Genomic DNA, 14,157 nt, shown 5'->3' with positions numbered 1-14,157 from the left:
GTTACAATGATGAAAGGTTTTTGTCTCACCTGCGAAGCAAAGTGAGACTATAGGCGCCGCTTTTCCGACGGCGGCGGCGGCGGCGTCAACATCAAATCTTAACCTGAGGTTAAGTTTTTGAAATGACGTCATAACTTTGAAAGTATATGGACCTAGTTAATAAAACTTGGCCATAAGTTTAATCAAGTATTACTGAACATCCTATCAGAGTTTCATGTCACATGACCAAGGTCAAAGGTCATTTAGGGTCAATGAACTTAGACCATGTTGGAGGAATCAACATCGAAATCTTAACCTGAGGTTAAGTTTTTGAAATGTCATCATAACTTAGAAAATATATGGACCTAGTTCATGAAACTTGGACATAAGTTTAATCTAGTATTACTGAACATCCTGCATGAGTTTCATGTCACATGACCAAGGTCAAAGGTCATTTAGGGTCAATGAACTTAGACCATGTTGGAGGAATCAACATCGAAATCTTAACCTGAGGTTAAGTTTTTGAAATGTCATCATAACTTAGAAAATGTATGGACCTAGTTCATGAAACTTGGACATAAGTTTAATCTAGTATCACTGAACATCCTGCATGAGTTTCATGTCACATGACCAAGGTCAAAGGTCATTTAGGGTCAATGAACTTTGGCCGAATTGGGGATATCTGTTGAATTCCCATCATAACTTTGAAAGTTTATGGATCTGATTCATGAAACTTGGACATAATAGTAATCAAGCATCACTGAAATTTTTTTGCAAGTTTCAGGTCTCATGATTAAGGTCAAAGGTCATTTAGGGTCAATGAACTTTGGCCGAATCGGGGGTATCTGTTGAATTACCATCATAACTTTGAAAGTTTATTGGTCTAGTTCATTAAACTTGGACATTAGAGTAATCAAGTATCACTGAACATCCTGTGCGCGTTTCAGGTCACATGACCAAGGTCAAAGGTCAGTGAACTTTGGCCGAATTGGGTGTATCTGTTGAATTACCATCATAACTTTGAAAGTTTATGGATCTGATTCATGAAACTTGTACATAAGAGTAATCAAGTATCACTGAACATCCTGTTCGAGTTTCAGGTCACATGATCAAGGTCAAAGGTCATGTAAAGGTCAATGAACTTGGCCATGTTGGGGTTTTTTGTTGAATAACCATCATATCTCTGTAAGTTTATTGGTCTAGTTCATAAAAAGTGGACATAAGAGTAACCATGTATCACTGAACATCTTGTGTGAGTTAGAGTAGTATTCAAAGTCAGCACTGCTGCTATATTGAACCACGTGATGCAGGTGAGACGGCCAGAGGCATTCCACTTGTTTCTACTATTATTCAGTTTTATACTTTATCAAGCAATTTAAGTGTATTTAAGATATAATTTGTTTTATTTGTTGAACTCCGATTGGCTCGAGGGGCTAGGCCTGAGTGGGGCAGGGTGGGAAGACTAGAGGAAAACAGTTGGATCCTCGAAGACCAACAGAGCATCAATTTCTGATCATGGGAGTGTTAAGAATCTTGATAAATATGGACAATGGTTGTTATATTTACATTTAATTAATGAAACTTGCAAGCGTCTACTGAGAAAAATAATTCATTTGAAAAGTATTTGTAGAAGAATCCAATATGAGAGATAGATTGCAGAGAGCAAAAGACAGAGAGAAAGGAGAGAAATTGACAAGAGCTAGAGAGAGGGGGAGGAGGAGGGGAATAGGCAAACAGAAGACAAAAAAGATGATGATGAAATGGTTATTATTATACATGTAATTGTTATTTAGTATTCTCAATATTTTCTTTATTTCTATATTATTTTTGCAAAAAATAAAATTTGCCCAAAAGATAAAATAAACATACAAATTATGATGATGGCGTAGGAAAATAGTAATCAAAGTGATATGGAGAAAAATTATTTTTTCAGCGTTTAAGCATTTGTATATATTTGTTGAGTTGTTTATTGTGCTGAGTGGGTTTTTGTGGGGAGGGGTTACGGTTAAGAGAGCTTTTGCTTTAATTTCTAGGAGAATTACAATAGGCCAATTTTTTACTTTGTGTTTGTCGATCATGTTAATAGGATAGTGTTAATTTGCATCCAGTGAATTAACAATTGGTGAGTTAATGGCAACAGGAGAAGCTTGCCCGATGTACGGCAGCGGCCTACCAAAAACCCAGGGTTTGATGATTGAATATGCGTCCAATGCAATACATCTCCAAATGTTGATTCCAAGTGATAGAAAATACAAACTGTTCGATCTAAGAATCGGAATGTGAACAATGTTATAATAAAGAAGTGATACATGGAACTAAATAACAGAATGCGTTCTGCTTAAAACCATCAAAATCATCTTCCAAATATCATTCCCCCACCGCCCTATTGCCAAGATAATTTTTGTAACATATCACAAATATATGCTAATCGAATTATTACGCCTTAATTATAATTCATAATTTGCAATTTCCAATGAATCTAATTTATAAACCAAAAACATTGCGCGAGAGAGATGGCAAAGACGTCACGGGTCATCACTTTGCAAGTATTATTGCAAGGATATCAGAAAAAAATAACCAGAAAATTATTATGAACCATTTGATAAGCATCGCCGTGATTTACAATCCATACATTTCGAGTCGGATATATTCCCTTTCCCCCATTTTTTCAATACATTTGGCCTGAACAAATTAATAACTTCCCACTTTTAATTTACATATATGTCTGGAAAAACCACTTGAACTTTGGACAAAGAAGCTTGGCTCTGTAATTTAAGTGCCTGTCAAGTATTTCCAGGATGCCACGCCCATTTTTTATCATTTACCGATGTACAGGCGACGGGCTTTCAGCATACCACGGGTTTATACTGCGGCGTAATATTCTTGTGGCGTTTCTTCTAAGTCGGCAAACGAGCAACTTATTCATCTATTGTAGAAAAGTAAGTAAAAATATTATTTTTTCTGGTGCTTTCACTAATAATTCGTATACAGTATTAATCATCAGTTCTAATGACAAATTTCTGTGATAAAATTTGCTCCGACATCCCTCTTACTGTTTTCACTTTCTTAATTTTCTGCAATAATTTCGAATGTCACAAAATTATTGTTTAAACAAAATTTCTCACATCTTTATTTATATTCATAAAAGGAAAATCAAGCATGTCTTACAGACAGGTAAGGGATGTCCAAATTTTGTAGTAGTAGTAGTAGTAATAGTAGTAGTAGTAGTAGCAGCAGCAGCAGCAGCAGCAGCAGTAGTAATAGTAGTAGTAGTAGTAGTAGTAGTAGTAGTAGTAGTAGAAGTAGTAGTAGTAGTAGTAGTAGTAGTAGTAGTAGTAGTAGTAGTAGTAGTAGTAGTAGTAGTAGTAGTAGTAGTAGTAGTAGTAGTAGTAGTAGTAGTAGTAGTAGTAGTAGTAGTAGTACTAGTAGAAGTAGAAGTAGAAGTAGTAGTAGTAGTAGTAGTAGTAGTAGTAGTAGTAGTAGTAGTAGTAGTAGTAGTAGTAGTAGTAGTAGTAGTAGTAGTAGTAGTAGTAGTAGTAGTAGTAGTAGTAGTAGTAGTATAGTTTAAAACTTGCTTGGTTTGGAACATTAATAATATTTCGAAAGTTATGACTAAGTTGTACTATAAATAAAAACTGTGTTTGTTAAAAATGGAACATTTGTTGAGTAGATTTTTAATGGCTTAACCTATATTTTTATTGAAGTAAAGATCACATACATAGAATTATCATATTTTATGTATTTACGATATGATTTTAATTTGGTTTATTTGATAGCAAAGAGAGAATGAAGGAGAGGAGGATCGGGAGACAATCCGGTTCAGAAAAATTTTCAAGGAAGTTTCGGGTCCGGTAAGAAAATATTAATTGCTTATTATAAAAGACAGAGTAGGGAAGATATTGTATGTGAGAATGCAAAGAGAATGTAAGATGACGATTGTATATTAGAGGGGAATATGAAAAAGGAGAAGGGAAGAGGAAAATGAGAGTTAGAGGGGGGTGAAAACACGCCAAATTGTAACTTGAAATTAAGTTCTGAAAGAGAGTTTTTGCCCACGTATTACTTACTTACTTACGCCTATCGCCCCTCCTGGGACATAGGCCGTCAACAAAGTTCCTCCAGGCAGAGCGGTCCTGAGCCAGCGTCTCCAGTTCTTTCCATGTGCGGCCCATCCTCTTAACATCTGCCTCCATGTCTCTGCGCCATGAGTTACGAGGCCTTCCCCTCTTCCTTTTTCCTTGAGGATTCCATGTCAATGCCTGTCTAGTAATATTAGGCATTGGTTTCCGTAGGGTGTGGCCAATCCACCGCCATCGTCTCTGCCCACGTATAGCCCAAACAAATTAGATATAGCAATTATACTGATTTCTGATTAAATATGATAATAACATATGATGTTATGCAGGGCCAGCTGGTAAAGCAGATTCCTAACTGAAGTGGCTACCTTGGGTAAAAAAAGTCATTATTATTATTATATTAACATTTCACATAAAAATCTATATTTTGGAGCCTTTGTTAATAAACTATAATATTGTATACAGTAACGATCAGGTATATTGGATATTCTATTGAAAGTAAAATAAAATATATTTTCAAGTTCGTTCTATATATACAATATATTATTTTGATAGTATATACAATGACTTTTTAAATAAAAAAAGACTGTTCTGACAATTATGTGACACTACAGGCAAGATGCGTGGACCTTTCGAAGGCCTTTCAGACAAAACAATTTTATGCGAAGCGTTATGAAAACAATCAGAAATCTACAGAATACATTATATTCACACAAGCCAGAGAGGGTTCACACTTTTGTGCCCAACTTCAAAAGATTGGCCAGTTACTTTTGATAAGGGTTGTAACAAAGGAAAATGAAAACAATTCCCACACTGCTCTGCTCCTCCATGCTCTAAGGTAGGGCTTAGAAATTTAACAAATTTCCAGTACACGTATATAACTATTGGTTGAATTGCAACGATTTATATTATGTTCGAGGGTTAAACCATGCAATGCAAACATTCCTTCTTTTTTAAAGATGATTGGGTATATTTCCCAAAGTAGATCATTTTTTATGAACATTATAAGTAAATGATATTATAATTTTTCACATGAACTACAATAGCATTATTGCGAAAGCGTTTTTTTTTTTCATCTCACTTTCCAAACGACTCATACAAGCACGTTTTTCTTTTCTTTTTTGAAAAATGTATGGTAGTTGATTTACTAGTAATATCTTTTATATATAGGATATGGAGGTTGATGCCTGGGAACTTCGGGACATTCTAAATTCAGCACTACGGCAAGGTAAAAAGTGTGTTTTGGAATCTTTCGTCAAATCTGTCAATCAAGCACATACGAGTTTATTGTTATATGCTACATTTTTAAATACTGTCTCTTTAGGAACAAGTTTTATGAAACAGCAATCTGATAAATTAGACTGAATGGTCTGCGTGATATGGTGTCAAAATATATGTATTTATTTTTCGTTGCATCATTAACAAAATTTCATTTTCGACCTGATATTTGCAATACTGGGGCCCGTTGCATAAAACTTTTTATCTGAGAAAACTCAGGTTGTTTTTACCGGAGTTTTTGCCCTGTGTTATAAAGTCAGTGGCAGAAATCAGACTAACCTTAGTTTTCAGTTTATACCAGAGTTTTCACAGGTAAAAAAAAAATTATGCAACAGGCCCTTGGTTATAAACTTTGATTTAGTTCTGTATCCAAAAAAATCATTTCCGTTTGATGCTTTATATCATTTATAATGTATAAAAAGACAAAACTCCTTAATTTTCCTCGACCGCTCAGCTTGCTTATAAGACTATTTTTTACATCTTATAGTTGGAATTATTGTTCAAATCATTCATGTGGAAATATTTATATTAAAAAATTATTGTTTATAACTTTGTACTATGTATTATATATATGATTTTCTTGTATTTTGTTGATAATACTTATGAATGCTATAAATGCATTCTTTCCCAAATCTTAGAATCACAGAAAACATTGTCAAAAAATCTTCTTTCTTTTCTTTTTTTTTAATTTTCAGATCTACGTCGTGAACGTTTTAGCCTTGAATCCTGCAAGAGTATGGTGGCTCTCAGCGATGTATCCTTTTTTTATTTTGTAAAAAGAAAATGATAAATAAACATAGCAAGTGTTTATGATAGCGGTGGAATAAAAGTGGTGTGTGGGTGGAATAACTTCGTATTCAATAAATATTTTTTTCAATAAAACGTATTTAAAAGGAATGTCCTGGTTCGATTGTATTGCCCATCACAAGTTGACTATTAGACTGAAAATGGATTGGGAATGAGAAAAAGAATGGAGTAGACGTTAGATTGGTGTAGTTTTGGATTTGATGTTATTTCCTATTTTGTTGTGCATCTTGAATGTATCGGGAGGAGGAAACCGTAATTACCTGACATCCCCTTTAAACGGCCCCGGTACTCCCTATTAATTTCAGAAATAAAAATCAAACGATTCAGTAACTCCTCACCCATAGCGTATATGCGTTATTATCATAATTATTTTCATGAATGTTTTTCTTCCTGCTTCAAAAACATCAGCTCAATAATTACACCTATGTTCCATCTTCATCATCATTATCATCATCGTCGTCATCATTACCATCACCATTATCGTCATCACCATTATCATCTTCATCATCATCATCATCATCACCATCATCATCATTATCATCATCATCACCATCATCATCATCATTGTCATCATCATCATCACCATCATCATCATCCTCATCATCATCATCACCATCATCATTATCATCATCATCATTATCATCATCATCACCATCATCATCATTATCATCATCACCATCATCATCATCATCATCATTACCACCACCACCACCACCATGCATCCCCCTGTTTTTGCCGAATGAAGAAGTCTCTTTTTTTCATTAATAATTTCCTGAACTTATTCATCCAGGATGATCGCACTGGTAAACTTAGCTTTGATGAGTTCAGAGAGCTTTGGGACAAAATATGCGAATTCAAGGTACTGACAACCTAATGACAAAATTGATGCTTAGCAATGTTTAAGGATTTTTCCCCCTGTATAGCGCCACCATCATTTTTTATATGCAGTCATATTTAAGAGCTGTCATTTTGAACTGATGACAAATCTTCACTAAAAATTAATGTAGAGTCTTCAATGCAAAATGATTCTAATATAATTGGCATCAAAACTAAGTTTACTCTGTTCAGTTATTTGAGAATATAATCTAAATATATACTTTTATATCTCTAATTTTAGGTGTCAAAACGTGTATGCGATAAAAAATTCCATAAATTGTCGTGACAATTGTTAATCGTTATTTTAGCATTTATTCTTCAAACTCACAAAATACCTTTTTTGTCAAACTAAAATTGATTTATTCAATTTTTTCCCTCTTTGAATTTTCTTTCGATGAAATGCGAACATTTGTTTTGCAATGTTGCAATACCCCTGTTATCATCAAGGAGCACTCTAAATTCATTGAATTGTGGTTGGGATTCAAATAGAAATTAGATCGAAATAATGAATCTCATCTAATATACTGTATCGTTCTAATGTAGATTACTAAAACTTTTTTTAATCTATAAATGATCCGTCCTCTTGATGACATTCAAGATTGATTTTAATTGTAAAAAATATAACTGATTTGAAAATTTGATTCGTTTTCTACCTTCGTGTATTCATTGTTTTTAATTTGTTTATTGTTGGATGCAGGACTTATTCCAGAAGGCAGATTCGGATAATTCTGGGATGATTAACACGAACGAGATGAGAGTGGCTTTAGCATCCCTTGGTAAGATCATAGACCCGTTGATACATAAAGAGTTGCAATCAGTGGCGTAACATGCAGGGGGGCAAGCTGCCCCCCCCCTGGCGGATTTCACCGGGAAAATTAAAAAACGGGGAAAAAAGAAAAGGGAGGGAGAAAGAAAGGGAAAGTGGAAGGAAAGGGGGAAAGGAAGGGAAAAGTGAAAAAAAAAACAAAGCGAAAAAAATATTTGTCTTTAATGGAAAAGGAAGGAAAGCGGGGTAAAGCAACGAAAGAAGAACATAAATTAAAAGATAATAAGCTACCGGGGCTTTGCCTCAGACCCCACGCAGTAGGGGTTCTTCATCTATAACTTTCAATGGCTCTATAACGCCCCCATAGTGACCCTTCATACATTAAGCTTAAGGGGGGACTTGGTTCCACATCCAAGAAAAACTAAAAGAAATTATAGGAGACAAAGTATAATGAAATGAATGGAAACCATGAAATGTGTTATTTGCTTAATATAATGGAAAAATCTATCACAGAATTTAATTTCATTAGGCAATTTTTTTCCAGCTCGCTTTGCTCGTTGGCGACTTTTTACCAATTTTTCCACATTGCTATGTTTTGCCCCCTCAAAATATCTGGTTCAACTGGGTTGAATAAATGTGTTGTATAATAGCTATATTCTGTATATACCCGCGATTTGATTGAAAATAGTGGCAATCTGCGAGGTTTAAATGGCTGTAATATCAAGAAGTTCCAGGGGCTCCGCCCAGGATCCCAGCCGCATAGCACTGCCGTATATGAATATGGAAGGTTGGGACATGGTCCCCAAAAGTTCTACAACCAAGAAAAAAAAGGAAAGAAAAGCAAATGAAAAGTGTAGGATATTATTTTTTTGTACTGAATATAACGTCAAAAATTTCTCAAAGTTAGATTCTCATGAAATTCTCGCTCGCTCGAGACTTATATTAAGCAGCTTTTTAACACATGCACCATACTGCGCCCCCATTTTTTAACTCTATCACGCTACTGCCGCAAATAATCATGTTCACAGTGGCGTACAACCCACAAAAAATGAATGGAAAGAGAGAAGAGTGAAATATATTATTCTATGGATATCCTGTCAAACTCTATCACTAAATTGGATTTTTGTTTTAGAAATGTCAAAATTTTTGCTCGCTCGCTTCGCTTGCTCGCAACTTTTTTTTAAAAGATAAATTCCGCCCGATACGCAGTATCTGGCCCTCTCAAAATCGTCGATTTATTATGCCACTACGCCTGTTCATACTATGATATGAGCGAGAAAATTTTGGCTCTTCCCCCCCCCCCCCCTCTCTCTCTCTCTCTCTCTCTCAACAGACCCCTGTTACGCTGCTGGTTGCAATCACACCCAACTGTTAAAATCAAATGCGACTTGATTTAGAACCAATCAGAAGCACGTATTTGGGATTAAAGTGGCGTACGTACGAGTAGCAGAGGGAGGGGGTGAGGCATCCGTCCCGACCATGAAGCCTGGTCAGACGAAATAACTCTATTGTATCGTTATTCTCATAGAATTTTATTTCGCTATATATCTTTCAAAGTAAAACAGAATATGCAGGTTTTAACCAATGTTCAACGAGTTGTCAAAAATGTCTATAATACAAAGTTATATTTTTTTGTTATGCGATCTAAAAACTATTATATAAAAAATCAAATTTATGAATTGAACAAAGTTAAGGGAAAATATTTAATGATGACATGTATTTTGCTGCGATGAATAATTGTATAAGATTCAATTTGTGATGTTTTTAAGTTATTTCCGTGAGAAAATCAAATATCCATTCAAACGTCATGTGATAATTACGTTTCTGGCCCATTTTTTTTTTCACAACAAGTAAATAATGTAAATTTCATGATTTTATTTTGTGAGGGAATATATTTAATTGAAAACTCATCGCACAAGTCTTCATTGATGTACCAATTTCAATTGCAAAAACCTAAAGAATTTCCAAGTAAAGTGCAAATGTTTTGTATTTGTCTCGTGTTTTTACAATGAAAATATATCATTTTGAAAAATGTCAATGATAACTGCACGTTAATTTTTCTTTGTACTGGTGATTCTTTGTTTAGAACAATCATTGATTATGTTCTTGTATTTATATTCCCCCCCCCCTCAGGCTTCAAGCTAAAAAGTAACGTCATCAAAGGATTAGGTTTGACATATGGAGATAAGGATGGTAACCTCTCATTGGCTAATTTTATCCACGTGGTCATTAGAGTCAAATATATTCACAGTAAGTTGACCATTTAACAATTCCTTCGTTTATCACCATGAATTGCTCATGTTTTTACATTTCTTTTAAACTCTTCTTTTAATTTAAGTCTGAGTCCGCAAACAGTAGTGACAATTTTTAATGTGCAGATCCTATTTTATTAACAAAATGTAAATAATTACCAGAGTCCTGAGAACAACTTTTTACAGGGGGTGCTGATGTAAAATTGAAAAAAAAGGGGGTTTTACTACAAAAATGGAGGTCTGAGTGATCCAGAGAAATTTCAAAAGCAAAAAAAAAAGGGTTTTACTAAAATTAAGGTCATTTTTCCACATCTTCCAGAATATGGAGAATGATACAAGAAGCACCCCAAGGAAATCTTTGGGTGCTTCATTACCCCCATCTTCCCATGAAGATTACTACAAGGTGTAACAAAATGTAAGACACATATTATAACAAAGACACAAATCTCCGTGATCTGCCACCGAAAAGATAGTCCATGCCTTGATTTCTTCCCGCCCTGATTTCTGTAAAATCATTTTATTCAATCTAACCCAGGTTCTGTTATTAAGTTTCAGAATGCAGCCTGCTCACATCGTCAATTTGTCAAATAAACGCTCTCATGTCACTCACATCTTGAATTCGCTGCATTGGCTCCCGATCAAAAGTCGGATTATCTATAAGATTTTGTTGTTTGGTTTTCATACCATTCACGGATCAGCACCACAGTACAGTCTTTCCTACTACAGACCAAGCAGGTCTTTGCGCTCACCCACTTCTGGCTACCTTGTTATTTCAAAGGTTTCAAAAACTTGAGGAAAAGATCATTTGCTAATGCGTGCCCCACTTTGTAGAATAGCCATCCTGAAGACATTAAAAAGTGCACCACTATCGAGACTTTTAAAAATCTTCTGAAAACTCTTTTATTTAACTCTTAGCTCTTTATGCGCAATGAACACTATACATAGTGGATTTGGCGCCAAGTCACATCATTACTGTTATTATTATTATTATTATTATTATAGTTATTATTATCATTATTGCTATTATTATTATTATTGTTATTATTGTTATTATCATCATCATTATTATTATTATTATTATGAGGGTAAGTTATTAGGTAGGCCTAATTGTTTAATTTCTCAAAATCTACGGAATGAGCTTTCAATTTCAATTAAAAATGGTTTGTTTCTTCTTTTGTTTGTTTCTAGATGCCTTCGAATCTAAGTGTCGCGGTGATAAGGCTAGATTCAGCCCAGAAGAAGTAGGTGTATACGTTCAACAACATTGTTCTTTATCTAGGGAGTCTTGGGTACACTCTAAATTACAGGGATTTAAAATAAGTCCAGATGGACTGTAGTTATAGGGAGCAATCAATTTCTGGATTTAGTTTTAATCCTAAAGACTTAAATCTAAATCTCAAACGATTTAAATTTAAATCTTTCGAGACTTAAAAATGAATCTTGAGGATTCAAACTAAATCCGTAATTCAATTGGTCTCTAACTACAGTCCATGTGGACTTATTTTAAATCCCTGTAATTCAGAGTGTACTCTGCCTGACAAAAATAATACTGTGGGGAAATAACGTGACAAAAATAAAGGAAAATGTTGCCTATAGTATGTCTAAGAAAATGGAATTGAATTTGGTTTAAAATAAAAATTATATTACACTTAAATCAATTTTTTATTTGTTTATCATAAGCATATATGTTTGGGCTTTTTTGTAATAGCCTAAATATGTAGACAAAATTTAAATCTAACGATTTGGCTTGTTGCAACGATTATTTTCTTCCCCCTGGAAGAAGCCTCCCCCACCGCACTCCTTTATCAACTTTGTTATTTCTTTTCTTAATCACCTATTTCATTTCACCATTTGTGACAATTTACCCATTCTGCTTACTGAATGTCAAATTGGTCAGATAGAACTGACTTTGATACGAATGTCTGAAGTTGTTTTTGTATAACATGACAGTGCAATCCCCTTAAATTTCAATACGCTTACCTTTACTACCGTTAGCAAATGTTAGTTCATGTGGAAAACTTAGGTAGCACACTGGGAACGTGAATACGGGGGGTTGGGGGAGCTTCCATGCACCCCAACCCTTTTTTCCCCATAAACGTGTTTAAAACGTATATGAACATTCGATTGGTATTTTTGCACGGTCAACCCCTCCTACTTCTTTAATCCGTTCTGCGGCCCCTGTTACAGTCGAGACTCGAAACAACCAAGATTTATTTCAAGGTTTCGTTTTCGAGCAATTTATATTAATTTATTTTTGAAGATAATTGTCATAATTCATTTTTACATGGAAAGTCAGTGGCGTAACTACGGGGGGGGCATGGGGGGGCACGTGCCCCCCCAATCGGCTGACCAAAAAAAAAACGGGGAAAAGGAGAAAAAGAGGAAGAAAGGGAGGGAAACGTAGTGGAAAAGAAGACATTATTGTTCATTATAATGTTATATTATATCATAATTATGTTATATTACATAAGAAACATTTCTTTTCATAACTTTATGAAACATAATTTGCATAGGGCCTATGTCTTCATTGTTCCTGGTGCTCGCATTGTCTGTTTACCGAGATATATAATCCTGTTATACTATAAAACCTCCCGTTTTCAAGTCAATATACAACAAACTGCCAAATGTATTTCCTCGCACTTCGAGTTATTATTGTTTTATGTACAATAGTGTGCTTCTTTTTCATGACTACTTAAAAGTGATGGCCCCATTTAAGGTCTTAATATAAATCATTTCCTGTCCGTGCTTACGTTCGCAGTAGTGGCTTTGTGTAATATGTCTGCTCTCCATGAATTCGTAGAATCAGTCCTTAAAATGTCCCTTTTTCTGACCTGAATATCAAAAACTTTCAGCTCGCGCTTCGCACTCGCATCATTTGGTTAGTGAACTACGTATGGTCTTCGTGAATTCCTACAAATAAGCCTTAAAATGCCCCCCTTCAGGTCTGAATTTCCTAAATTTTCAGCTCGCGCTTCGCGCTCGCAAGATTTGATTAGTGAGATGGGTATGTTAATCATGATTACAAGTGCTTTATGTGCATGTTTAGATGTAATTCTAACAAAATAAGCAAGCGCTTATGGGCAATCGCATTAGATGACTATGGTGAGATGTGTATACTCTTAATGGATTCCTAAAATATAGTCCTTAAAATCTTCCTGTTTAGAGAGTCAATATTTAAAAAAATTTCAGCTCGCGCTTCGCGCTCGCATCATTTAGCGAGACAGGTACGTATTATGGTTACAAAAGACTGATTATAATGTCCCTATTTAGGTCTGAATATCCGTTTAATGGCACTGTCCTTAAAATGTCTCTGTTAGGTCAGTATACCTGGCAACTGGGCGCGCTTCGCGCGCTCACGAAGTGACTCAAAATTTTTGCTGGTGCCCCCAATGCCGTGACCCACGGTACGCCACTGTGGAAAGTGCAAGGCATTGAAACATTTACTTTAGTATGTTTAATTAGATCTGATTAATCAAATTAACGTTTTAGTTTAGATTTGCTGACACAGGGTTTATATGTTTGTAATATTCTTTATTTCAGTTCCTCGTTGCGGAGATCTACTCTTAAATTCCCCCGATGTCAGTGGATTGTTAGACGTTGCTCGGTGATTTCATACTAAAATAGACATTACTGTAGAATGGTATATATATCATTGTAAATATTGGTATTAAACAGGGCAAATAGTTCCATGAAAACTGACTTGCATCTTTTCATGATAAAATGCGTATATATATTTATTAAGTATATTAAGTATTTTCTTAACTGCTTATAAAGGAAGAGGAGAGTTTCAAAATGCAGTAAGCGTTAGTTTGATCTGTTTTATTGTCTGTCTTCATCTTTTTATAATTCTTCATAATCTCCTTCTCGATGCAAAAAAAATGGTATTCATGCTAACTTCCATAGAAACCCTAATTCTGATTGGCTACTGAGCATTTTCATCGTCGCGATTACCATAATAGTACTGTTTTATACAATGCGACCTATTATTCAAAAGTGGTTGTTTTGATCCAGGTTGAATTCAAAATTTCATAAATTCATTTTGGAACACCCCAAGATATATATAAAGAAAAGTATAATTTGGCATTCCAAAAAAAGGGCCATAATGTAATGTGAGTAAAAAATG

The 14,157-nt window shown here is 34.8% G+C and overlaps 1 protein-coding gene across 1 annotated transcript; it reads left to right on the top strand.

Moving 5' to 3' along the window:
* The first annotated feature begins 2,830 nt into the window (after window positions 1-2,830).
* LOC121417982 (calpain small subunit 1-like) lies at window positions 2,831-13,808 on the top strand. Its single transcript, XM_041611688.1, has 10 exons — window positions 2,831-2,918; window positions 3,128-3,153; window positions 3,756-3,830; window positions 5,226-5,283; window positions 6,029-6,087; window positions 6,931-6,999; window positions 7,714-7,792; window positions 9,916-10,032; window positions 11,223-11,275; window positions 13,575-13,808. Exons 2-10 carry the CDS (start codon window positions 3,139-3,141, stop codon window positions 13,599-13,601), a joined length of 552 nt encoding a protein of 183 aa, XP_041467622.1. The 5' UTR covers window positions 2,831-2,918; window positions 3,128-3,138; the 3' UTR covers window positions 13,602-13,808.
* The last annotated feature ends 349 nt before the right edge of the window (window positions 13,809-14,157 follow it).

Source organism: Lytechinus variegatus, chromosome 7 (assembly GCF_018143015.1).
Source record: "Lytechinus variegatus isolate NC3 chromosome 7, Lvar_3.0, whole genome shotgun sequence".
Lineage (NCBI taxonomy): Eukaryota > Metazoa > Echinodermata > Echinoidea > Temnopleuroida > Toxopneustidae > Lytechinus > Lytechinus variegatus.
The sequence above is the reverse complement of the archived record's forward strand: the minus strand, read 5'-3'. Positions and strand labels throughout refer to the sequence as shown.